At 42.0% G+C, this 27,417-nt stretch overlaps 1 protein-coding gene across 2 annotated transcripts in view; it reads right to left on the reverse strand.

The window, feature by feature from the left end:
- Positions 1-27,417, reverse strand: part of LOC130205375 (WD repeat-containing protein 7) — a 165,844-nt gene that overhangs the window by 15,501 nt on the left and 122,926 nt on the right. For both annotated transcript variants that reach the window (XM_056432705.1, XM_056432704.1), the window contains exons 24-29: positions 23,345-23,572; positions 16,613-16,799; positions 6,481-6,598; positions 4,935-5,084; positions 4,651-4,733; positions 3,479-3,578 (exon numbers count right to left, since the gene is read on the reverse strand). In XM_056432705.1, the coding sequence (XP_056288680.1) occupies positions 3,479-3,578; positions 4,651-4,733; positions 4,935-5,084; positions 6,481-6,598; positions 16,613-16,799; positions 23,345-23,572 (866 nt within the window). The remainder of the gene's footprint in view (positions 1-3,478; positions 3,579-4,650; positions 4,734-4,934; positions 5,085-6,480; positions 6,599-16,612; positions 16,800-23,344; positions 23,573-27,417) is intronic.

Consider the following 27,417-nt stretch of genomic DNA (forward strand, 5'->3'; position numbering starts at 1 on the left):
GAGAGCTACCAAAGTAAAGTTGTTTCAATAAGGGAATGCTAACAATACTAAGAGTGCTTACTAACCATGCTAATAACTGGCTGCAAATAGTACTAGAGTTGTGGCGAACCAGATATGCCGGCCTCAAAAGGTAAAAGCTAACAATGCTAATAAATGGGTATAGATATAGTACTACAGTTGCAGCCGGGAAGAGTTTTTTTTTAAAGTAGCTAATTCCAGACTGCATTGGCTAAAATGTTCGAGAAGCCTGATTCTCCTGTGCAATACTTCCCAACCAGGAAGACAAACTCAATGACATATTTCATATGAAGTTCCTATTGATAGCTCCAGTGCCGATTTCAACCTGGACGCTGTAGATATTCTTGTCCACCATGCTGCTTTTCTTTTGTGGGGCTGTTATTACAAAGACAGAGTCCTGCTGTAGCTAATTATGGCCTTGTTAAACCAGGTAGCAGACCAGAACCGGCCCCTGGACCCCCTCGAAGCTGGCTATTTTTCCCTGTGGAAACCAAAAAATGTGTTGGTTTGGAAAGTAAATTGCAGCTAAACAAGTGTGTGTTTGAATAAGCAATGCTATGCAATTGGGTAGAGATAGCACTACAGTTGCAGCAAACTTGGTTTGTTAGCTGAAACTGTGGTCTAGATGAAGTCAACAAAAAGATTGCTGGATTCAGTAGGAATCCAACTATAAAGCAAGGAATCTCTGTCTTTATGTATGTACTACTTCACACTTGGCTGTTAGATTGCTGGGGACTAAAGGATGTGCAGTATTGCAGTTGTCAAATTACGACACAAGATACATTTAATATAACACACTTTGAATAAACAAGCCATCTAGGCTCTGTGGATTTAGTTGAGCCCGTCTTCCGTTCCAGGCTCATTAACTTCAATTCCCTTTTGATGCTTACAACAAAACTGTTCTTCACTTCCCTGGAGTCGACAAGCGAAAATTATGCAGTATTATGTTGTATTTTTTTATATTTAGGGTCAGAAAGTGTGAAACATCTGATGAAAATAAAACATAACAGTCATTTTTTGAACTGTAATGGTATTATTCAGCACTCATATCAGTACTCAATATTGGCAAGAACTCAAGTTTAAGTATTTGTACTGGTACATGGTATGGGGGGAAAGTCAGATTGTTTCTTTGTGTTCAATTAGTACTCAGTAAAGTCTGTTAAAGAAGCAGAGCTAGAAGCTGGACGGACGGACGGACGGACGGACGCACGCACGCACGCACGCACGCACGCACGAAATAACATACTCAAACAAAATCTATCTCTGCAAACACAAATGCTATTTGAATAATGTTGGTTTTATAATAAAGGCAACCTATGTGAGCATTTGTTCAGATGTGTAAATATTAGTATATATGTTACTGGTTAAGAGTAAATAAAAATGAAACACAGCAAAAATATAAGCTTCAGGTTCGCGTTCGTCTAGAAAGGAAGGATGCACATGAAAGATCTAAACCCCACCCAGATAATAGCACAGTATGTGAACAGTCCCTCTGCTAAGTTTGACTTTGAAAAAGTGAAGCAGAAAAATTGTTGGAGAGTTTGTAGTAAAGAGAATTTAGACGAGGTCTCTAAAATGTGCATTGAGCACCATCTGTGCCATTTGAGTCGTACCAAGCCATATATTTCACTTGTATATTACTTATGGTGTTCAATACATCAAAATACAGCAGCGTTTGGCTTTACAACAGTAAACCAAAGATAAAAGAACGATAAAACAAAGTGGTGCTGTGCGCATGCGTCCTTGTGCGTGATAATAATTTTCCTCTCCCTCTCTCCTGAGCTTTACGCAGGCAGATATCTCAGCCGGGGAAGGGCAGGTTAAAAAAAACGACACGCCTATGGAATCGTTAGAGACAATAGAATTGATTGGTTCCAAGATCGGCAAGATTGACCGCACTGTGAGCCAATAGGATACAGAAAAGCGTCGCCATTTGTGAAGTGTGAAAATCTGTTTTAATTCATCAGCAAAAACAGTTTTTTCTTCTTCTAATCACCAAAGGTAAGCAGCATTTGCTGACTTTAAAGCGATGAACCGATTCATGTGGCTGTGTTGTTTGGCTCATATCTCTGTGATGCTTTGATTCAGAAGGATTCTGCACAGATATTTAGGACATGTGTGGAGCCTTCTTGCTTTTTCCAATTGCACCGAGCTACGTGTCGCTAGATCCGGAAAAATGCTGAGTGGGCCGACTCCTGACAAAATTATGATTATGATATTTTAATGATTATTTTAGTTGGTGTTTGAGTTGTGTTGAAATGGCTTACTGATTCTTATAGTCCAAGTTGTGTCCTTTAATTTGATGTATAACATTATATTTGCTCATGTTTATTGTAATGTTTTACACAGTTTAACCACAATGTCAAAAATTGGGGGGCACGGGGCAACAGTCTCTAACATTACAAAAAGTGGGCGTTTATTGGGCATTTGACGTCAAGTAAAGTGAAGTGAAAAGTCACCATTCTCATCACTATTCATCTTTAAGGCCTTTAGACCATCCTTGAATTGAAGTCGATCGGAGTAGTTTTGAGCGGGGGTTTGTATAACGGCAAAAATAGACAAATTCAAGAAAAGACGTCAAAAATGCCCAACTTTAGCGAATTATTGCAGCGCCCCCTATTGTTCAAATCACACAAGATTGTTCCTGCATGTAATCTTAACACAATGAGATATCAAACAATGTTTTACATATAGTAGGTAATATAGCTTCAGTCATGATTGTCAGAAAGTTTGGTAGGAATCGGACCTAGCGTGTAGGAGAAGTGGCCAATTATGTGATATTCATAAAATTTAAGAAGGCGGAGCTTAGGGGTCTGAGAGGCTTTTTTGTAGAAAGGATGGAGATGGACCTATGTGAACAATTTTAAAACCCAAATGTGACGTCTATATCATACGTCTATTTTCACCAATCCTGACAAGCTTGCCAAATTTTGGTATAATAAATAATAATAACCCTAACAATTTCAATAGGGTCTCCTCGGGCTGCCGTTCATTCTGTACACTTGACATATATTGCTTCTGTCCATCAGGGGAGAGTGATCCTCCTCTGTTGCTCTCCTGAAGGTTTGTTCCCTTTTTTCCTGTGAAAGTTTTTTTCTGGTTTTATAGGGAGTTTTTGCTGACGCAATATGAGGTCCTTGGACAGAGATGTTGCATGTGTACAGATTGTTAAGACCTCTGAGGCAAATTTGTCATTTGTGATTTTGGGCTATTCAAAATAAACTGAATTGAATTGAATGAATAATTAGCCAAAATATGGACGGAGATGAATGTATAAAAAGAACAAAGATAAAAAAGGGTTGATGGATGATGATAATGGAGGGATGAATGGATAAAAATGGCAAGCCGGCAAAAGCTTCACTTCGGTGTCAATCAGAAACGAATCAACTACTTGAGCTTTACATCCCTGTTACGCTCAAACAAAGCTACTGTGAGGAGGGTTGTATAGCTTTTAAAGTACCTGGCATTTTCCAGTACGAACATCATACAGGGCCACTGAACCTTGGCGAGCTCCAACGGCGATGCGGTGACTACGGTCACAGTAAGCAACCATGTAGAACCTGAAACAGTGGTAAACAAACATACATTAACACTTCACCATTTAAGTGGGCATCATCTCGCAGTTTAGCAAAGGCAGGAGGATTTCAAAAGATAAAGAATGAAAAATCTAGCTGTGTTAACATTTGTTCTGATGAAACTAAGCCAGGAGATACAACTGAACTACAGCATGTCTGTTAGCCACTGGTGGATAATATGATTGCACTGAGCTACTCCGACATCATCTTAAAATGTTCATACACATACAAACCCCTATCGTTAATTCTCACAAGGTTAAGACACAGATGATTTTGAATTGGTTGCAAAATTCCATATTTCATGGACAATTTACAAACTTTCCCCTTGAATTTTTTTTTATGGTGATTCTTAGACAAACCAAAGTAAAGACAACAAGTCAACGCATTTGGCCTAATTGAATTCAATCCCAGATACTGCCTCGCTTTACCAGTGCAATTCTTACTAGGGGCACCATTTAAGCCAACAGAAGTGCTTGTCGGATGGTGGAATTGGAAAGAGTGCATCTGACTGTCCTGAGCACCCTTTGGCTGATGTGCCTTTCTGACTGTATTCCAAGCAGACGGCCCAGTGGGTCAGGCCTTCACTTCGGGCTCTGAATTGGGCTATCTTGGAATTTAATTTGATCTAACACTGCCATGTTGGTGTGCAGCAAAGAGCTTGAGCTGGTCACAAACCACATGTCCTGATTCCTTAGCGCAAGACTGGCTTGTTGCCAGCCGCTCAACTGTCTCGACAAACTAGTGCTGCTGCTAAAGAGTGATCACTTAAGACATTGTTACGTTTAGTTTCTTGAAAATGTCAATTTAGCTTTGTTACACTCATCAGACCTGCACAACGTGACAGTGGGCAGCACCAGGACTATATTCCACATTGGTATTCCACCTAATGGGTTTGCCTAGCTATGTGTTCATCGGCCGAGAAGAGGGAAAAAAGAAACATCAATATACAGATTGAGCTGTATCAGCCACATGTCAACCCCCCACCCCCTCCTGACCTTGTAAGGAAGCATGTGGGGCATCAGTAAACACATTCATACACACATACACAAACACTTACCTGCAAATAGCAGGGAAACACTCCTGCAGTCCTTTCTTCTTCACAAGAGAACCTTCAATACAGTACATGATGATATCCATCACCTAAAAAAGAGGAGGTAGAAAAAAAGATGATGACATGTAGGAGAAAAGAGGGGAAGGAGATGAGGAGGAAAAAGGGGACGAAAATAATTCAACATTCTACATTAGATTATTTTTTTAACAATTTCCCTTAAACTCAAAATGGTTCGTCTTTCCTTTTAGTGTGGAGAATGCAATCTCCAAGTGATGTATAATAACGTTTACCTCGACCAGTAGGTCCACAACATCTCCGGGCATCTTCTCAATCAGGATGTCAATCACTCGAAGTATCTCAGTCTTGGCTCTGGCCAGAGTTGTGGTGTGAACGTTTTGCTGCGACTGAGAGTTTGCCTGAGCTGCGTTGTACCGATGAACCTGGAAAACAAAAAAAAGGCATATGGATATATATCTATTACTGACTGGAGGAGGACTATATGAAAGACATGATGTTGATTTGGGAAACACACTGCATTTGAGACTATACAGGACTGTCTCAGAAAATTAGAATATTGTGATAAAGTTCTTTATTTTCTGTAATGCAATTAAAAAAACAAAAATGTCATGCATTCTGGATTCATTACAAATCAACTGAAATATTGCAAGCCTTTTATTCTTTTAATATTGCTGATTATGGCTTACAGCTTAAGAAAACTCTAAAATCCTATCTCATAAAATTTTAATATTTCCTCAGACCAAGTAAAAAAAAAGATTTATAACAGCTGAGTGTTTGTCAAGGCTCAGGAAACCCTTGCAGGTGTTTCGAGTGAATTAGACAATTCAAGTGATTTGTTTAATACCCTACTAGTATACTTTTTCATGATATTCTAATATTTAGAGATAGGATATTTGAGTTTTCTTAAGCTGTAAGCCATAATCAGCAATAAATCAGAATAAAAGGCTTGCAATATTTCAGTTGATTTGTAATGAATCCAGAATGCATGACATTTTTGTTTTTTTAATTGCATTACAGAAAATAAAGAACTTCATCACAATATTCTAATTTTCTGAGACAGTCCTGTATAACGAGTAATTCAGCTCTTCCACTGGGGATGCATGCTTGGGCCAGGTATGTTGTTTGAAATTGTTCATGGCCATTGCAGGTTAAAAACATTTTTTTTTGACAGAGCTTGGGGGGAGGGGAGTGTTATTTGGGGAGAAATTCTGAGACGTTGAACATTTCTGAGAAAAACATTCTCTGTGACTATAAAGTCAGTAATTGAAGCTGCTATTTTCACGTACATTTGTAAGTTTATATCTCAAAGACAATTCAATTGTTTTATTTTGTCTTTTCTCATGAATTTACAACTTTAATCTCAGAGAGTTGTTTTCCCAGTAAAGTCTTATAGTCTCAGAATAGTACTAACGTCTCCCGGCTTCGTAATAACGTAAATATTATAAATTTTCAATTCCTTATAAATAAAAAATGTTTTTCTACAGAAGTTTTTTTTTTTTAACAAAGTTCTTAATATATGTAATGTTTAGACTTTTAAGTATCTTAAAACTAAACTATTTCTGCTGTTTATATTTCTTAATTGATGGAAAAGAAGTTCAGTCATTCAGACGTTCCACGGTTTATCTGAAGTCAATAAGGCGTCAAAGTGGGTATCTTCTGAAGTTGTATTCTTGTCAAAATAAAATCCCCTCTATTTGTTACTATCTTTCCAACCCAATCAGCATGAAAAAACTAAATAAATGAGGCAACACTATTAAGAACTGTGGCTGAAGACATTTTTTAAGCTGCTGTTCGGTCGTCTTAACAATTCAGTCTCACCTCTCTTGCAATGGTGGTGATGAAGGCCGGTGGTCGAGCGGTGGCGATGAGAGAGAGGGCATGGCGAGCTGAGCGAGCAGAGTCAGCTGGCGGGTTGAGAGGCAAACCCATGGTAACACTGTGGAATTATATATATATATATATATATAGAGAGATAGAGAGATAAAGAGAGAGAGAGACAATGGTTTCATTAAAACATTATATCTTAGGAACAAGAGCAGGCGATGGAGGATGGAGGTGTAGGTTTGGTATTAGAAGACAGGGGACATAATTGCCTCTGGGGCTTCAGATAACAACAGAACTGTTTGAATATGTCATGGTTTATATATTCCCATTGGTTCATACTGATGACATATATCTTAAAAATATATTCCAAAAATATAGTTTCATTTTTTATATACACAGTAAAAAGGTACATTATTGAAATAAAAATAATAATAATATAAATAGTCATTGCTTTACAAGTCTAGTTCTTTTCCAATTCCTACACTTGTGTTTTCAGAAACAGTGCCATTTCATTCTCAAGAAGAAAAAGGAGAAGAAAAAGAGAAGAGAAAATAGAAAAAGTAAAAATACTTTTTAGAATGTAGTTTTGTTTCCTTGAAATAAACCTTTTAACATCCACAATATAACTGATCAGGTGTGCCTCAGGGTGGTATCTTTTATTTCTGATTTATAGTCTTTGGTTTGAATTGTCGGGCTGCACGGTGGTGTAGTGGCTAGCACTGTCGCCTCAATTCCTGGTCTGGGCGATCCTTCTGTGTGAAGTTTGCATGTCCCTGTGGCAGCGTGGGTTCCCTCCGGGTTCTCCGGCTTCCTCCCACAGTCCAAAGACAAGCAGTTTAGGTTAATTGAGCTCTAAATTGCCCATAGCTGTGAATGTGAGCATGAATGGCTGTCTGTCTCTATGTGTGCCCTGAGATGGACTGGCGACCTGTCCAGGGTGTACCCTGCCTTCGCCCAATGCCAGCTGGGATCGGCTCCAGCGCCCCGCGACCCTAATAAGGATAAGCGGTATGGATGGATAATGGGTTTGGGAAGTCACTCCTACTGAAACGATTGAACTCCCGGTGTAGTTACAGATCACATTTTAGCTGGTGTTCAAAGTCAAGTTCAAGCCTATTATTTTTTTGGGATTAGTTTTATCAGCGGATTAATACACATTTGGTGCTCTGGTGGGGGCAGCAGGACAGTGTGTGTGGGATTGAGTTGAATCAAAATAAACATTGTCAATCAGAAAATAGTGTGTTCATGTTAAAGAATATCATTAATGTTTTTTATTAGTTTAGGAGCTTTACAGCACAGAGAAGGGAGATACTGTATATCAGGCTTCGGTACACACACAATACTTACTATTATAATGAGTAGAAATATTCATTGTTAGTTTTGGTCGTTTCATGGGATTTGTTGACGGAAGGAAAAAAGTATATATACAATAGCATGAGTTTATCCTTTCAGAGATTATATGATGATGTAAAGAGGGGGAGACACATTTAAATATACAATTGCACGGAGAGAGGAAGAAAATGAGATTAAACGGAGAGCGGCAAAAAGATCGAGCCGTACTAATGTATGGATTGAAGAGATTAACGGGCAGTTTATAATGTCAGGGCCGAGTCAATGGAAGCCATTCACCAGACAACGGCATAATGGACTCCCACAATGCAACAGGAATTAGCCACACACCCTAACAGCTGGTCACACACTCCCCTCTGAGTGTGCATGTGTGTGTGTGTGTGTGTGTGTGTATATATGAGAGAGAGAGAGAGGGAGGGGGTAGGGGGTAGGGGGGGGGGGCAAGCAAGGCCACCTTGTTAAGAAATGACTCTGGGGAGAGAGGGAGGGAGTGATGGCTGGACAGCCGGCCGAGCAGCCCAATTCATCTCCTCTGATTACGGATCACAGCCACAGCGCCTGTAATTAATACCAATAATATATTGGCAATATATCAGCGATATTGAAATGTTTAATTTCATTTCGAGGGCCGGCAGTAATTGGGATCAGTCACGGTGTTGATATAGGGCAGCGGGAGGGCCGGCAGCTAATTGTAAATGATAAATGGTAAATGGACCTGTACTTGTACAGCGCTTTTCTAGTAATCCGACCACTCAAAGTGCTTTAACACTACATGACATCATTCATCCATGCACACCCATTTATACACTGATGGGAGGAGCTAAGGTTCCACCTGCCATCATGACTAACTAACATTCACACACATTTACACACCATAGGCACAGCTATGGGAGCAATTTTGGGGTTAAGTGTCTTGCCCAAGGACATAGTCTAGCGGAGCCGGGGATCGAACCGCCAATCCTCTGATTGAAGAACGACCCTGCTCACCACTGAGCCACAGTCATGCTCTAATTGTATCATTGGGGTTAATGGCTAATGTTTATAACATGTAAGGAAATAATCGAGATTATTAGCATAGTCACAGGAGAACACACAGACATGTATCAATTCAATTAAATGGTTTTGCAGTGAGGTCAGTCAAAGTGCTGTACTGGACGGCATAATACCCAGAGGTGTTCGTTTGGTGCTTAGCGGCAACATAAAGCAACATTTTTACTCAATAGGATATATTTGAATTTGCCAGAAAAATTGTTTCGCGACTGAATTTACAGTATGCTGAGTGAACAAGAAACACAGACACACGTGTCATGGCAACATGACTGCATTCACAGCTAGTGTCTCGCTGACATTAGCCTGTCAATACGGAGTCACACATATACGCACAGCAAGGATTAAAAGAATGGATTATTTTTGTGTGCGAGGGAGGAGTGAATAGTCTTGATCACGTGACGAAAGTCACTGCTGCAGGAAGCCAAGCCTGTGTGTGTGTGTGTGTGTGTGTGCGTGTGAGACTGACCGGCTGTTGACTGACTGATCTGCTCAATGAGTTGCAGATGGGTGGGAACCAACTTAGTACGCGAGTATACAGACTTGAGTGTTTTATATATACGTCGTATAAAACAGCATATGCATGTATAATGTGGGTCCACTCTACCGATTAATTTGGGTCAACGGCAACCCCTCCATAGAGTGTTATATAATCAGACTTATTTTAGAAATTGGAAGAGTCGGTCACTGCTGCTCAGGAGAGAGATGCAGGTTTTAAGACACTTCCGCATCATCTTGGTTTAAAATCTGGATGATTTTATCAAGAACTTTTCTAAAAGGAAGACAAAAGCCAATGAGTAAGCCAAGTTGGTGCAGCCGACAGTGTTGTTATTAAGCATCGCAAATCATTTTAGCCCTTGAGGCTAACGTTTGACAAATTGAAATCGGACCTCCAGTTCTTGCTGAAGATTAGACAACCTGTGTTGACCACATCTCCCAAACCATGTTCATTGGTGTGGAATAGGCTTTTTGCTGCTTCTTGTGGGTATTTGGGGTAAAACGCCCATTATGTGAAGAGGAAGCCTGAAGGTGCGTTCACACCAAAAGCAAAACTATTTTTTCGCGCGACCGAATCCCATGAAAAGTCAACGTACAGACGCGTGTGGCTGCGATAGACGCGATATTTTCCCGGACGGCGCGTTTGGGGCGACGCGATGTGGGCGACACGTTTACAGCGGCGCAATTTTCGCCCCGAGTTGAAATATTTCAACTTTGAGGCAGTAATCTCGCAACTCGGGCCAATCAGCTCTTGAGTTCCGCTCTCGTAGCGCTGGAAGCGGAAGTCTTTCAGACGCAACAGTAACTTCATCGGTGAAAGTGACCGAGCTGAGTGAGCCTACGGGTGATGTCATGAACCCAAACACGAGGGCGTTAGTGTGTGGGATGTCCACAACAAATATAAAGCAGAACTAGAAAGGAGACATCAGGAGTCTGATTTTCCCAGCTGCTCCTGAACGCATCATCTCACTCTTCCGGTAAGCTTTGGTTGCCAGCTCAACAGCGAGCATGACTTCTTCTTCTCTCCCTCCCGCTCCCTCTTGCTCAGTGTGTCTCATGTATAGTTATCCCCCTGCCTCCCTTAATGATAACGATACATGCAACAAGTGTAGTTTATTTGCTAGGTTGGAGGCAGGTCTAAGTGGGTTAGATGCACGGCTCCGCTATCGAGCTCAGACAGCTATGCTAGTTAGCCCGCCTCTCCCGTAGTCGGCGCGGAGCTACAGTCAGCTGTTAGCTGTGCCCCGGCGGTAACCGTGCAGCCGGATGGTTGGGTAACTGTTCGCAGGAGTCGTAAGTCTACACAGAAGCCCGCTGTGCACCAACCACTTCACGTTTGAACCAGTTTTCCTGCTCAGCGACACACCCGCTGAGGAACACACCCTGGTTATCGGGAGCTCTATAGTCAGGAACGTGAAAATAGCGAAGCCACGGACCAGAGTCGTGTGCCTCCCGGGGGCCAGAGCGGGCGACGTGGAGTCTTGTTTGAAGCTGCTGGCTAAGGATAAGCGGAGATACAGTCAGATTGTAATACACGCCGGTGGTAATGACGCCCGAGCCCGCCGCTCGGAACTCACTAAAATGAATGTGGAATCGGTGTGCTTATGCCAAGACGTTGTCGGACACCGTAATTTTCTCTGGCCCTCTCCCAAATTTGCAGACAGACGAATTGTATAGCCGAATGTCGTCTTTCAACCGCTGGCTGTCGAGGTGGTGCCCAGCGAATAATGTGGGCTACGTAGACAACTGGAAGACTTTCTGGGGAAAACCTGATCTGATGAGGAGAGACGGCATTCATCCCACGTTGGACGGAGCGCGTCTCATTTCTGCGAATATGACCAAGTTGATCACCGGACTTAATCTATGACAACCCAGGGTTCAGATCAGGAACCGGGAGCAGAGTTGTAGTTTAACACCCTTCTCTGCTCTTCCATTCGAGCAGTTACCCACCCTTGACTTTAGAGTAGAGACTGTGTCTGTCCCACGGCCACTTCAATTAAATAAATCAAAAGTAAGCAGAAGAGGAGTCGTACACAATAACCTTATACAAGTTAACACAATTATTTCAGCAGTGCAACAAAATAGGTCTATTAAATGTGGTCTCCTAAATATTCGATCTCTGTCATCTAAAGCTGTGTTACTGAATGATTTAATATCAGATAATCACATTGATTTATGTTGCCTAACTGAAACCTGGCTGAGCCATGAAGAATATGTCTGCCTGAATGAATCGACTCCTCCAAGTCATATTAATACTCACATTCCTCGAGGCACCGGTCGAGGAGGTGGAGTAGCAGCCATCTTTGAATCGAGCCTATTAATTAATCCTCAACCAAAATTACACTACACCTCATTTGAAAGCCTTGTTCTTAGTCTTTCACATCCAACCTGGAAAACACTACAGCCAATTCGATTTGTGATTCTGTACCCGCCACCAGGTCCATATTCAGAGTTTATATCTGAATTCTCAGAATTTATATCAAGTTTGGTTCTTAAAACCGATAAAGTTATTATTGTTGGAGATTTTAATATCCATGTGGATGTTGATAATGATTGCCTTAGTGCTGCATTCATCTCCTTGTTGGACTCGATTGGCTTCTGTCAGAGAGTACAGAAACCCACTCACAGCTTTGGCCACACGCTTGATCTTGTTCTTACTTATGGCGTTGACATTGAGCATTTGAACGTCTTCCCACAGAATCCTCTTCTGTCAGACCACAACCTCATAACTTTTGAATTTATACTACCGGAGTGTACTCCGTTAGTCAAAAGTTTCTACACTAGATGTCTAACTGATAGTGCTGTAGCTAAATTTAAAGAAGCGATTCCTTCTGTATTTGATTCGATACCACGTCTCAATATAACAGAGGACTCCTGGTCTAACTTTAGTCCGTCCCAGATTGATCATCTTGTTGACAGTGCCATAGGCTCTCTGAGAATGACACTGGACTCGATAGCCCTCTGAAGAAGAAGACAGTGAGGAAGAGGAGGTTTGCTCCCTGGTATAACCCTCAGACCCGCAAACTGAAGCAAACGTCACGAAAGCTTGAACGCATATGGCGTTCAACTAATCTCGAAGAATCCCGCTTAGTTTGGCGAGATAGTCTTAAAACATATAAGAAGGCCCTCCGTAATGCCAGAGCAGCCTATTACTCATCAATAATAGAAAAAAATTAAAACAACCCCAGGTTTCTCTTCAGCACTGTAGCCAGGCTGACAGAGAGTCACAGCTCTGTGGAGCCGAGCATTCCTATAAACCTTAGTGGTAATGACTTTATGAACTTCTTTAATGAAAAGATTTTAACTATTAGGGACAAGATTAATAATCTCTTGCCCATAACCAGTGCCAATCTGTTCTCAAGTGGAATGGCCTTGGAAACCGCTGTATGCCCTGGTGTATATTTGGAGGATTTTCTCCTATCAACCGTGACCAATTATTTTCAACGGTTTCTACTTGAACACGTCTACCTGTCTCTTGGACCCCATCCCGACGAGGCTGCTTAAAGACGTTTTGCCTTTAATTGGCGGCTCTCTATTAGATATTATCAATGTGTCTCTGCTAACAGGCCACGTACCACACTCCTTCAAGGTGGCTGTTATTAAACCTCTCCTGAAGAAGCCCACTCTGGATCCAGAGGTATTGGCTAACTACAGACCGATCTCTAACCGCCCCTTCCTCTCCAAGATCCTTGAGAAAGTGGTCGCAAATCAGTTGTGCGACTTTCTACATCATAATAGTTTATTTGAGAAATTTCAATCAGGATTTAGAAAACACCACAGCACCGAGACGGCACTGGTGAAAATTACAAATGACCTCTTAATGGCAGCAGATAAAGGACTCCTCTCTGTCCTGGTCTTGTTAGACCTTAGTGCTGCATTCGACACCATTGACCATGACATCCTGTTACAGAGACTGGAGCAGTCGATTGGCATTTCAGGCACGGCACTAATTTGGTTTAAATCCTATTTATCAGATCGATCTCAGTTTGTATTTGTAAACGATGACGCCTCGATAACCACCAACGTTAATCACGGAGTTCCACAAGGTTCTGTGCTTGGACCAATTTTATTTACCTTATACATGCTTCCTTTGGGCAATATTATCAGGAAACACTCCATAAACTTTCATTGTTATGCAGATGACACTCAACTATATTTATCGATAAAACCAGAGGAGAGCAACCAACTCTGTAAAATTCAAGCATGTCTTAAAGACATAAAAACATGGATGACCTGCAACTTCTTGATGTTAAACTCAGACAAAACCGAAGTAATTTTAATCGGCCCTGAGCACCTCAGAGATCAATTATCTGGTGATGTGGATTCTGTAGACGGCATTGCCCTGGCATCCAACACCACTGTAAAGAATCTTGGCGTTATCTTTGATCGGGACTTGTCCTTTAACTCCCACGTAAAGCAAATCTCAAGGACTGCATTCTTTCATCTACGTAATATTTCAAAAATCAGGCACATCTTGTCTCAAAAGATGCAGAAAAATTGGTTCACGCGTTCGTTACTTGAGACTGGATTACTGCAACTCCTTATTAGCAGGCTGCTCTAATAAATCTCTTAGGTCCCTCCAGTTGATCCAGAATGCTGCAGCTCGTGTTCTCACTAAAACTAAGAAAAGAGATCACATCACTCCTGCACTAGCTGCTCTGCACTGGCTCCCAGTAAAATCAAGAATCACTTTTAAAATTCTTCTCTTAACCTACAAAGCCTTGATTGGTGATGCTCCATCATATCTTAAGGAGCTTGTCGTACCATATTGCCCCACTAGAGAGCTACGCTCACTAAATGCGGGACTACTTGTAGTTCCTAGAGTCTTAAAAAGTAGAATGGGAGCCAGAGCCTTTAGTTATCAAGCTCCTCTTTTATGGAACCAGCTTCCAATTTCAGTCCGGGAGGCAGACACAGTCACCTCGTTTAAGAGTAGACTTAAGACCTTCCTCTTTGACAGAGCTTATAGTTAGGGCTGAATCAGGTTTGCCCTGGTCCAGCCCCTTGATATGCTGCTATAGGCTTATAGCTGCCGGGGACGTTTAGGATGCACTGAGTACCTATCTCCTCTTTTCTCTCTCCTTAAGGATGAATTTTCATCTCTCAATCACATGTCACTAACTCTGCTTTCTCCCGGAAGTCCTTTTGACTTTACGTCTCATGGGGTCATCGGACCCTATGAGACGGCATAGATCCTATCTGCCTGATGGATCGTCTGGGTCGTGGAATTCCTGCTCATGACTACGCCACTGTCCTGTTGAGACTCCGCCACTCCTCCTCCCCACCGCCATCTGCCTGATGGATCGTGGAGGTCTCCATCGTGGAATATGCCTACTATGAACTATTCATACACTCTGTCATATTCATTGAATGTATTTTAACTCTAAATCTGTCCTTCTGTACACATTACATCTATTGCATCTGTCCATCCTAGGAGAGGGATCCTCCTCTGTTGCTCTCCTCCAGGTTTCTTCCCTTTTATTCCCCCTGAAGGGTTATTTGGGAGTTTTTCCTGGTCCGATGTGAGGTTTTGGGGCAGGGATGTCTATGTGTACAGATTGTAAAGCACTCCGAGACAAATTTGTAATTTGTGAAATTGGGCTATACAAATAAACTGAATTGAATTGAATAGTGGTTAGTTATTCTGGTGGATGAAGGAAATGAGCGTCTCGACGCTTATGGCGTGAACACGGTGAATGGTGTAAACGCACCTTCACTCAACAACTTAGACTAGCGACATAAAGGTATACTCCTTTATTAATTGTAAACTCTAATAAACACTAATATTTCATTTACATTCTTTTCCAGAAAAGGGTTACATCTTTACAGAACCAAAACATGTGAATTAAAATATAAAGATAGATTTGCATCTTTATTATGCATACAAACCAAAAATGTTTTTAGAGCTAATTTCTCGAAAAATGTCTCGAAAACTATATAAACTGAGAATAAAGTAAGTAAAGTAAGACTTTTTAAGACCACGTCTAAATAAAATGTAAGACCTAACTCACGATGGAAATATGATATGATATTCCTTTATTTGTCCCACAGTGGGGAAATTTCAAAAAATAGAAATATACATTAATCTAAATGAATGAATTAAAAGTAAACACACTGATGTCTGTTCAAAATTAACAGTATGGTGTAATGCGAAATGATAACACAAAAAGTAATTGCTGTTCTAAATTATATGTATATATTGATACAATATTTTCAGAACATTTAGGTCCCATGAACAAATGCTTAAAAAATCAATTACATATTTGTAAAAAAAATTAACAAACCTTCGACAAATTTCGACAAAGCAGCCCTTGGAGTAGGTTTGACAAAGAAAGAAAAAAATTGGGAGGCTTATGTAATACACTTTAAATTACAAATAACTCTCTTGGAACAATGCTCTAAACTGTACCAAAAGTTAACCATTTTGAGTTTTGTGTGATTTTTCCATTAATTATTGTGTATTTCTTGCCACTTTACGTTACTGAACTCCTGATGAAGGGAATTAATCAGATACACTTCCAATGTATTATGTTGATGCATGTTGTCTCATGCCATACAGTGGATACAGCAAGTGGTGGACTGTTTGCAAAGTATAATTTTCAACATCGCTTTAGGGAAAAAACATCTAACTCATAGACTCTTAATCCAACGGTCGCAGACATTCTCGGGCCACGTGAGCCGGCATCCAGCCAGAACTCCAATGTGCGCGGGAGGAATGAGTCACATCGCTGTTTGCAGCTTTAATTATTCTCTAATCTATTCAATAAGATTACATTACATTACATTACATGTCATTTAGCTGACGCTTTTATCCAAAGCGATTTACAATCCTGTTACATTCATACACTGTAGACGCAGCTACAGGGAGCAATTCAGGGTTAAGTGTCTTGCTCAAGGACACATCGACTAGGGCGGGGATTGAACCTCCAACCCCCTGATTGAAAGACGGACCTGCTAACCACTGACCCATAGTCTCCCATTCACATTGTTTTTGTATGCACCTGTATTAAAAAAATTGTTGAGCTATTTGTTGGTAAACATTGTTTGGATTTCAGATTTGTAGAGATGTCTGCTCTCAAATAAAATGGGACTTGGTGTGCTCTAAGTCTACTTCATTTAAATGTTCTCGTGTTTACTTGATATACATATATTCAGGTACAGTACTTATCTGTTTATTTCAGAATGTAAAATAGATTGGTGTTTTGTGATTGATCAATAACGGTGGACTCACTTGGCCAGCTGCTTCTCGGCGTCAGCACAGAGCTCCAGAAGCCCCATGAGCACCGCAGACACGTCCATGTACGGCTCCCACACGGTGAAGCCTCGGCCAATCAGGTCGATGGCAGTGCGGCGGATGGTGCTGTGGGGAGGCAGCCTGGGACTCGGGGGCTGAAGCAGCAAGAAGGTCAGCGCCTTGCCTGCAAACGACAGAAACGTTGGTATTAGAGTGAAGAAAATAGAGTCAGGGGTGAGGGTTATCTGAAAGGCAAACCAACAAAGCTACAGTACATTTTATGTGATTAAATCAGCTATCATTGCATAATCTTGGATCCACGTACAGAGGTCTGGCCCACATTGGGAGTTCCTCTCACAGGGAGAGCAAAGGGAAGAGTGTAGGAAAACCCAGGTAACAATATAACAGAAACTTTAATTGTGAAAAATTCAAGGCAAATTTAAATGTTAATCCTAGTATTACAGCTGCTTCTTCAGGCAGGTCACATTGAAGTGTTGAGTATCGTCGTAAGGGTTTGGGGTGAAATAGAACATTCAAATTTGCACTTATGTGTTACACTACCTGTGACGGTCTATATTTAACACCGACAGCAATGTGAACTCCGATTTCTCCCTCTCTCTCTCTCTGACAGATGCAGAGAGCAAGCAGGACGGAGGTCGCTTCATAGATGACCTGACATTTGAGCCAGTCTCTGTGGGGACAGGCTGACCATTAAGGCTCCCGAAAATATCTCCTATCCCTCAATAATACCGCATACACGCGCGCACGCACATGCCTGCCCGCCACTAAAGCCGAAGGTCTTCTACACAAATGGCGTTAAAAGGATAAGTCATCGGAAAAACCAGACAGAGACGGGCAGAATAAACACCTGGTTTTGGTTAAGTAAATGTTTTTTTTATTTTTTAAAAATATTTTATTTGTGTTCAGAATCTCACATACACGTATTGACATTTTTCAGAATCTTTGTATAAAGAGAAGTAAAAAACGAAAAAATAAACACATGCAAATAAAGAAACAAAAACAATACCATCGTAACAAAACTATAAATAAATAAAGCAGGGAGAAATCATTTTCTATAGAGTAAAGAAATACAGTCAGGCCATTTATCTGTGACATAGTTGCACCACTGGTTATGTAAATGTTAACAAAAAACCAACGTGTATATCCCTGCAGTTATAAAAGAGCTGCTCATTCGGTCAGAGATCGATGCAGTTAATTGTATCGACACTTGAAATGTAAACTATATGAAATATGGAATGTGAAACAGATCATTTGCTATGAGTATTTATAATCCTGTGATGGCTCGTGAGGCCCTCCTTTCTCCAGACACACAACGGTAATGTCATCATCTGGAACTCCTGGCATTTAATCATCAACCCCCCCACCCCCTTCGTTATTGGTTTAGATTCTCCCCCTCACGCACGCGCACATGCACACACACACAACTATAAGGCTATGAAAGATATAGCTGGAGGCTAACCGTGTTAGAATTGCTGGGCAAAACTGCTACATTATATACCAGCAGCGAAAGGCTAACTGAATTGCATCGTTGTGCTCGATCGTTATTGGGGACATAGACTGCAGAAGATGGACACCCGTGCTAACACTGTTAGCTGTGATGTTGTGGCAGTCGGCGAAGAGACAAAGAGTCAAACATGCAGAGCGGGTGTGCGGTCAATGTGCTGTGACTCGGTGATAGGGCGATGAACTTTGACCCTCAGCTGGTGATCAATGTGATGTGGGAAAATGCCAGCAAGGGCGGGTAACTTAATCGATCATGTTTTTGTTACATTCATCGATATTCAAACAGTGGACTATAAATATCAGCAGTCACGTAGGGTTGGATGAATGTTGACCTCCAGTTAGTGATTAGTACAAATAATCGAGACCACCAACAGAAATCAATTCCACTCAGAGTTATGCTTTTCCTTTAGCCTTTTTTAATACTAGTGTTGGTGAGACATACATGTCGGAATGGCTGTGACACAGAAGGTGGACCTAAAAAGATTAAGCTTGCAATAAAACATCTCTATGCCAAAATAGTTAATGCAGAGTTCTGTGAGAGTATGCTGTTCATCAAGAACACAAGAAGCTGTAACACAAGAAGCTGTCAGCTGTCAGTTACTGAAGCAGTGGAACTTCAATGTACAGCAAAAGAGACAAGTGCAAAAAAGTCCTGTGTTTTATTTATCGTGACAGCATCACTATTCAAATAATTCTCTTTTAGAAAAAAAGCTGATTTATAACAGCATTTACTTTGGGACCAATTCAATTGTAGGAAATCAACTCTACATTACTTTCAAATAAACAGATAATCAATAAATCAAATTGATTGTGTGGGAGGACGGGATGAATCGGCGGAATAATTTTAGGGACGCGGGCCAAAAGGTCGCAAGTCAGATTCAAAACCTTGAAATTGATTATACGTGTGTACGTGCTTTTCCCACAGTCAACCTGCGCACAAACATCTCTGTTAAAAAGGCAGGCCCGGACCCAAATAAACCAAGAGCTATTGACAAAGCATCAGTTGGCCATAATGGGCCGTTCGTTTAAGCAGTAAACACGTCACATGGACAGGGCAATTAGGGCAGAAGGAGGAGGAAAGTAAAGCGTGAGTTCTCAAGGGAGGCTCTCTCTCTCTCTCTCTCTCTCTCTCTCTCTCTCTCTCTCTCTCTCTCTCTCTCTCTCTCTCTCTCTCTCTCTCTCTCTCTCTCTCTCTCTCTCTCTCTCTCTCTCTCTCTCTCTCTCGTTGGGCTGGCAGTAGCGGCGGTTGTGGGCGGGGCGAGAAGGAACAGGAGGGGCCTGGCATGGTCCAGCAGGGTGAGGGGGAAGAGGAGGGGAGAGGGAGTGGCTAACATGGTCCAGCAGGGTGAGGAGGAAGAGGAGAGTAGACGAGAGAAGAGGGAGAGGCTGGCGTGGTCCAGCAGGTTGAGGAGGAAGAAGAGGCAGAAAAGGCGAAGTCAGAGGAGGAGAGGGAGACAGTTGTCGAGGGGGTGTTGCTGACGGAAAGCGAGGTGGACATGGAGGAGGATGAGGAGAGTCTCAAAGTCCCCCGTTTAAAGAGGAAGTGGGGAGAGGACGGAGAGAACCCGCAGGCCAAGAAGGTGACGGCGGGCAGAAGAAGGTCGAGGAGAAGGGGAGCAGAGCCCGAGTCCAGTTCGGACTGACTCTGGTTCTCCACACTACAGTGTGGAGGAGATAAAGGCCTTTCTCCGGAAGACCAAGCAGGTGTGGCACGTGAAGGTGGAGGACCACTTCCCAAGCAGGGACACATTATTCCTCTCTGCCACCTTCTTCACAGCCAAAAGAATGAAAGAGGAGCCATCACCGTTCAGGAGTTCTACAGGCTGAAGAAGATCCTGTGTGAACTCAGGAAGGTGTTGCTGGCTGAGGACACAGAGAAAAGGGCTTCAGCGAGCGGTGGAGCTGACTGAAGAGGCCTGGAGCCAGAGCTTCACTGCACTGGCGAGAGGAACTTCAGCTCCAGCAGCACAACGAAGGGCAGGAAGCATTTCCTGTCCTCATAAGATTACGTTTTTCATTTATTAAGAACATGAGCATCATGGATGTTTTTCGTTTCAGGATTGGTGCTGCTTGGTTAAGCTACAGTAACTATTACTGTGTTCAACTATTCCCTGATCATTAATGTGCGCAACTTTGCAAAATATTTGAATGCCGAATTTTGCTAACAAAATATCCAGAAAAAATACTGACTGCTACTATGGTTGAAAATAAATCAAAACATTAAGTCGCAACATAAGTTCTCTGAGCACATGAATACAATTTTTTTATTAGCCGACAGCTATATGATGTGAAAAAAGACTCATCGCTACGTTGCATATTTGAAAAATAAATTGATACCTACGGTACCAATTAGGTGAAAACTGTCGACAAATTTGCAGAAAATCAGCAAAAACAGAATGCAAATTAATGAGTGTTGCTGCAATGCTGAATATTAGAAGAATGAGATGACGCAATTGGAAAAGAGCTGCTTATACCTAAAACGAGTTTCGGTCAGCCGCTTTGTCCCCTATTAAATTTTCTCTGGGAGAAAAAATCCAAAACCCAATTTCCAATTTGGCTTTCATGAATGTTTTAAAATGCCACCATTCAAGGGCCTCAGTGGGCACTCCAGGTATTTTGACATTTACTGCGAGCATTATTTTCCAGAGACGATACACCGATGTACAGTTTGTCTCTTTTATCCTGTCCATGGACATCCCACCTTCCCTCTGTCATCATCTATCCTTCAGTCCTTTCTCCCTTAAGCTTGATATCTCCGCCTCCATATGAAAACACCAATCTATACTCTGCTGTATAGACTACTGTACTCTCTCTCTGGGTGGACAGCTCTCATTCATCACACGCACTGCGCTGTATGCCAAGAAAACCGAACCATCTTTCAATTTTATAACAGAGAGAGGAGATGGGCTGGGGGGGAACAACAGAATGGAAAGAGAACTGGCAAAAGAAAAGAGAGAAAAGGAAAGGGGGGATAAAACAGACAAAGGGGCAGGAATGAAAGCAGCATTACAGGAATTAAACAAATTTACTCCCCAATGCTTTATATCAAGTAATAGCACGTTTTACAGGTTTCAGCCTCTTTGTGGGGTCAGTTCAAAGAGCAGGGTGAGTTTTTGCAGCCTCCTCAGTTCAGTTGGTGGAGATGGTTCTCCAGTGGTTAAAACTGCCTAAATACAACCTATGTTAAAGTGGCAGCTTATGAATTATATATGTTTGTCAGGAATAGTGGCAGGAGTAGGAATGTTACAGCCTCAACATGACCTGACTCTTTGTGGCAAAAGCTTTCCTCCTCAGTGGGCTGTGAAGAGCAGCAGGACCACCAGCTTCCAGAGGTAAAGTAAGCCGTCTCACCTTTTCATATAGCTCCTTGTCTGTGCTCTCGGGTTACAATAAATGCACTCCTTCATGGAATAATCTGCCTTTGCATTTAGTTTTATTTTGTTTCCTTAAAAGACAAACAAAGCAATGACTCTCTCTCTGTGTATATGTGTGTGTGTGTGTGTGTGTCCTTTGTTTAATCCGATCTACGTCGCACCTGTCGGGTGTGTTGCTGGGGATCCAAGGATGCGTAAAGGTGTTGGAGGTGGTGCCATGTGGATCCGGGAAACATTTAATATTGATGAACTGAGTTGTATACAGCGGGCCTTTACAGGCTACGGCTTGGCTGCAGTTCACTTCTGCTGATTGATACCGAAAACACTAGTGTTACAACCAAACTCTTCTTCACTTCCCTGGAGTCAATGAGGGATACAAGTGTCTTTCGACACCGCTTTGGCCGCACTTCCGGCCCACTCCGAACTGGCATGCGTTTCCGATCTGCCACACACTCCTATCAAACACAGGCCCCCCCCAACGGTGCCCGTTCTGAGCCAGCACTGCACTATTTTGGATGCTGAATAAGATAGAGGATTGTTCAGCTGGAAAATTGAGCTGGATGTAGATCCCTTTTCCATTAGCCTTTTTTTTAGCTAGGAATCCCACCCACACTGAAAAAGTACTATTAGTAGTGAAAAACAAAATATAGCCCATGTCACAAAAGTGTAGTTGAGCTGACCCATGCAGTGGAAATTAGGCCGTAGTCTTAATGTGTTTCTTCATTTCTGGTTCAAATGAGAAATGTTCCAATGAAATATTGTATTTTATCTGACTACTTGATGTTAAGACAGCATTTAACTTTGATGACTTTGAGAGGTTTAGTTTATTATGTTGAAAATAAGTATCATACTGGCACTTCAAAAGTTTTAATAGGGTGGAGTACTCAAAGGGATCGATTACATTTGTAGTTGTTCTCACCGATCTTCTGTGTGTGTTTGTGTGCGTGTATCTGACCGGCTGTTGACTGACTATTCTGCTGTGTCCGGTGAGTCCAAATAGGTGAGCTGACCCATGTGCACAGGGCCAACATCACGCTCCACATTCTATCACTGGGCCGATGGCCCTAGAGGCATCAATCAAATATCAGGGGCAGCAGGATGGAAGAGCTGCTGTGCTTAGTGCAGGTTTGATGCCCAGCAAGGTCCAGCAGGTACGGCGTGGCACAGGTTGGGCCCAGTCAGTCAGTCAGTGAGTGAGTGAATGAGTGAGTGCCAAGCTCCTTATGATGTCAAGCTTGGTGGGTGAAAATCAATCCCATCTCTCTCCTCACCTCTAATCCAACACCGAACATTTCAGTATCTCACTGAAGGTGAGAGTGTTGTGAGGCCACACACATATGCATATATACCTAACATTAGTCCCAAACCCAAAGGCTGGTTGTGAGGTCAAGGCATAACCTAGCTAGTGTGGGTAAAAACAAGGGAACGCTTGCTGGACAAATCCGATATGTCCAGGCCTCAAATACAGTCTGTGGAGAGGAGGCCATGCAAAGGGAGTCAGTGTTAAAAAACCAAAAGGTGAAAAGTAATGTTTCTGTTTCTGACAGTGGCAATAATGAAGATACATTGGCAGTAATGGAGATACATTATTGCCAATAATGGAGGCAATAATGGAGATGCATTATTTCCACCAATTCTGAACTGCTGCAGTCAAGTGACATTGAGACAGTCCCGACAACACCAGCAAAAATCAAAAACCTAGGAACACACATAAGTGTTGCCCTGGTGCATGCTGGGAAGCCTCCTTACATGACCTACCTTGGGACGCAAAATACATATGTTGGAATGCAGAGTGTAAACATGGCAATTAGAGTGTCATCTCTGCACATACATGTGTGTCTGGCCAGTGAGTAGTTGGATGACCCTCCACTTGTCAGTCCGAAGCCCTCGGGCACCTGTCCACCAGCTCGAGTCCGTGCCAAACCCTTCGAAGGTTCAATCTCAGCGCCGAACTCGGCCCCAATGACCCCAAGCAGCACGATGGCGGTGGCTTGTTTGCGGCGCTCCTCAAATGAGTTGGAGATCTTCTTGGCATTCGGTGGAAGGTTGGCCAGACAGCCTGGTAGAGAGAGAGAGAGGGGGGGGGGGGGGGAGAGAGAGAGAGGGGGGGAGAGAGAGACGTTAACAGTGGCCTCTTGTGGTGGTTCCAGTGATTTAAATGTGTTCGCCCTGGTCTCAAGTCTTGATCTTCCATGCATAGTATATGATTTTGTTTCTGAGTTCATTCCATTCCATTCATTGCTAAGTACAAATTTACACGTTGACGTGAACATTTTGCTTTTTTTGTTCCTGAAGATTTCTTCCCTTTTTTCCCAGTTAAAGGTTTTCTTCTATTTCTTGGTAGTTTTTCAATTCAATTCAATTCAGTTTATTTGTATAGCCCAATTTCACAAATTACAAATTTGTCTCGGAGTGCTTTACAATCTGTATACATAGACATCCCTGCCCCAAAACCTCACATCGGACCAGGAAAAACTCCCAAATAACCCTTCAGGGGGAAAAAAAAGGGAAGAAACCTTCAGGAGAGCAACAGAGGAGGATCCCTCTCCAGGATGGACAGGTGCAATAGATGTAATGTGTACAGAAGGACAGATTTAGAGTTTTCCTGATCTGATGTGAGGTCCTGCACAGATGGTGAAGCCCACTGAGGCAAATTCGTAATTTGTGATATAGGGCTATATAAAATAAACTTAATTGCATTGAATAACATGAATATTTGAAGAGCAGCTATATATTTCTACCAAGAATTCACAGCATTTTAATTTGCCTGACATCCTAAATGTGCCTCCTCCAAAGTAATGTCAAACATAAAGAAAACTGCAGACAGCTCCATCTAATATGCTCCACATTATAAGAAAATGCAAACTGCAGGACCCCAAACACATATCTGACCTGTAAAATGCTGATTTCAAGGCACCTTATCGCTTTCTATGACTTACTAAATTTAGATAGGAACTTTGTAGTACATTATAAAAGGTCTGGAGATACTGCAGCTGTTTATTTCCTTCCTCTAAAACGTTTGAGAGATGTTTTAGCCGAATAGGGTAGGGTGGGGGGGCATTCTCATTTCTTTCTTTTTCTTCCTTTTCATGTTTTTTTTTTTTAAACAGCAGGCCTGTGAGTCCCCATTGAACCGATAACAACTGAACAGGCACACTTCCATTGTCCTGGTATTAACCATTACTTACACACACACACACATCACACCTACACACACACACACGTGCAGGCACACGTCTTTGTTTCCGCTGAAAGCTTTTAGTCACAGTGCAAACACACACACACACACACACACACACACACACACACACACACACACACACACACGGTCATGTTCACAGACGTCTGGAAAGCTTTTGGACACGTGCAACTGGAAACCCTTTTGGTGTGTGTGTGTGTGTGTCCATCTATTGTGTTCCCCAAGACGCCCCCAAAATAACCTCTTTTGTGTGTGGCACGGGGGTGTGTGCGACAGGGTCTACACAGTGGGGAACGGCTACAGCTCTGAGAGGAATACAAGAGTGAGCGAGTGAGTAACACAGTGGGAGATGAGAGCTCCTTACACCCCATGGATCAAAGGCCTAATAAGGACTACATCAAATCTGTGTGCGCATGTAACAACCCCACACACAATCCCACAGCCTCACCCTCAAATTTCTCTTTTTTATCTTCTCCCTCTATGTGGATGAGTGAGCACAGCATTGTTCTGGATTTGAATTGCAGAGGAACTAGCACACACTCACTCGCAAATGCAGACACACACACACACACACACACAGTTTGGAGTAAGGGGTTAGCGAGCACAGTGGGTGTGATGAATAGAAAGAAAGAGTTGGTCACTGCTTCGTCTACTGCCTGTTGATCTTCAGTTTTGTCATCCAATGTGTTGGACTTGTTAACTTGGCAATGAAGAATGATGGCGACTCAGAATAAAAGGACACGGTTATATTATTAAATTGTGTCAGCTGGTGAGTTGTTCCTGAAAAACAAGTAACACATAAATTGCATCTTATTGCTCCTCAATAATAATAAAACAATTACATTATGTTCATATTGTTGATGTGGAATTACACAAAAACGTTGTGCATCTTGGGCGGATGAGATAGCTATCCGATCTCAAAACAGACCGTTGTAAATGCATTCCAAATCCAAGATGCCTTTTAGACACATATTAAATAGGATTAAATGGATCTCTCTCTCCAAGACACATTAGTAATCTTTACTCCATCCAGGTGGAACTGTATCTGATTGTCGCTTGCGATTAAGAAGCTGAAGGTAGACAACAAATATCAGTCACTCATTTTTTTTTTACATTCATAGCGTTCATTATGGTTTTTTGATTCATTAATTTCTTTGATTGATAGCCTGAAATTAGACATTTACAGATGTCTTTCAGACAATTGACATTGCATGTGCAGATTTGTACATGATGCTCATTTTAGTTAAACACATATAGAGCAAGAGATGTAAAATGTAAAATAAACAACACAAAATCAAGAGTGAAACAAAAAAGAAAATCATGTATAACTATGGAGTGATCTATTCTCCATCTGCCTGATGGATTACGGAGGTCTGGATCGTGTAGTTTGCCTACTACCAACTATGCCATGGACCTGTTGATGCTCTGCCCACTCCTCTCAACCTCCATCTGCCTGATGGATCATGGAGGTCTGGATCATGGTCCATGCCTACTACCAACTATTCATACACTGTCATATTCATTGAATGTCTTCTAACTCTAATATGTCCTTCTGTACACATGGCATCTATTGCACCTGTCCATCCTGGAGAGGGATCCTCCTCTGTTGCTCTCCTGAAGGTTTCTTCCCATTTTTCCCAATGAAGGGTTGTTGGGGAGTTTTTCCTGATCTGATGTGAGGTTCTGGGACAGGGATGTCTATATATACAGATTGTAAAGTCCGCTGAGGCAAATTTGTAATTTGTGAGAATGGGCTATACAAAATAAACTGAATTGAATTGATTTATGAAAATAAAATCAGGTCTATGGGGTGTTATGTATGTCACACATTTTTCCCAATATGCCAAAACATCTTCCAGTTTGTAGTTCTTCTCCATGTTGTATATTTCCATTGTAACGTCCATCCATGTCTTCAGAGTAGGACTTTCTTGTGATAACCATTCCCTGGTGAGAGTCTTTTTGCCAGACACCAGAAGTACATTTATTAAATATTTATTAAATACTCTTTTTGACAATGTTTTAGCTAAATATTCCTGATACTTTCCAAAGGTATTTACCCTCAAAAGTGTTTTGTAGGGCACTGTGTACCCCTCTCCAATAGTATGTGATAAGAGGGCAATCGCCAGAAATGTGATAACGGTTTTAATTTGGATTTCCACATCCTCTCCAGCAAACAGGAGGGTTACTATCATAACCCTATAGCCTATCTAAGAGGGTGTAATAAAATAACGTGTCAAACTCTCTCCATGTCTGCGAGCTGGGACACTTCCATTGCACTTTATAGATTAGTGTCAATTCTTCCTCAGATATAGTTATTCCTCCACATTGAGTAGCACTGTCCGTTTTAGATTATATTCTGTTGTTGAGGTTAGTTAAAGTTTATGGCTCTTTTGGAGGAGGTGAGGGCTCTCCTCTGAAGGCCCTCAGTCTCTCCCGAATACTCTTGTCTCGCTCTTCTTTTGTCCCCTGCTGTGCCGGTCCTCTCACTGCTTCCCAGGCGGAGTGGGACAGCTGCTCAGTCTCAGCCTCTCTTTCCCTGTAATCACGCTGACAGGCAATTCTCTGTCTTTCATATCTGCAGTCACCGCTGACTGGTACAGCTGTGTCCCGTCGCAGTTTAGCAGGGTACGTGGTCTGGAAGCAAATCTGTTTCTTGCTTCACTTCGGAATATTTCTTACGGTCCGTGGGGGGATAATCTTGATCA

This window comes from Pseudoliparis swirei, chromosome 15, assembly GCF_029220125.1.
Source record: "Pseudoliparis swirei isolate HS2019 ecotype Mariana Trench chromosome 15, NWPU_hadal_v1, whole genome shotgun sequence".
NCBI lineage: Eukaryota > Metazoa > Chordata > Actinopteri > Perciformes > Liparidae > Pseudoliparis > Pseudoliparis swirei.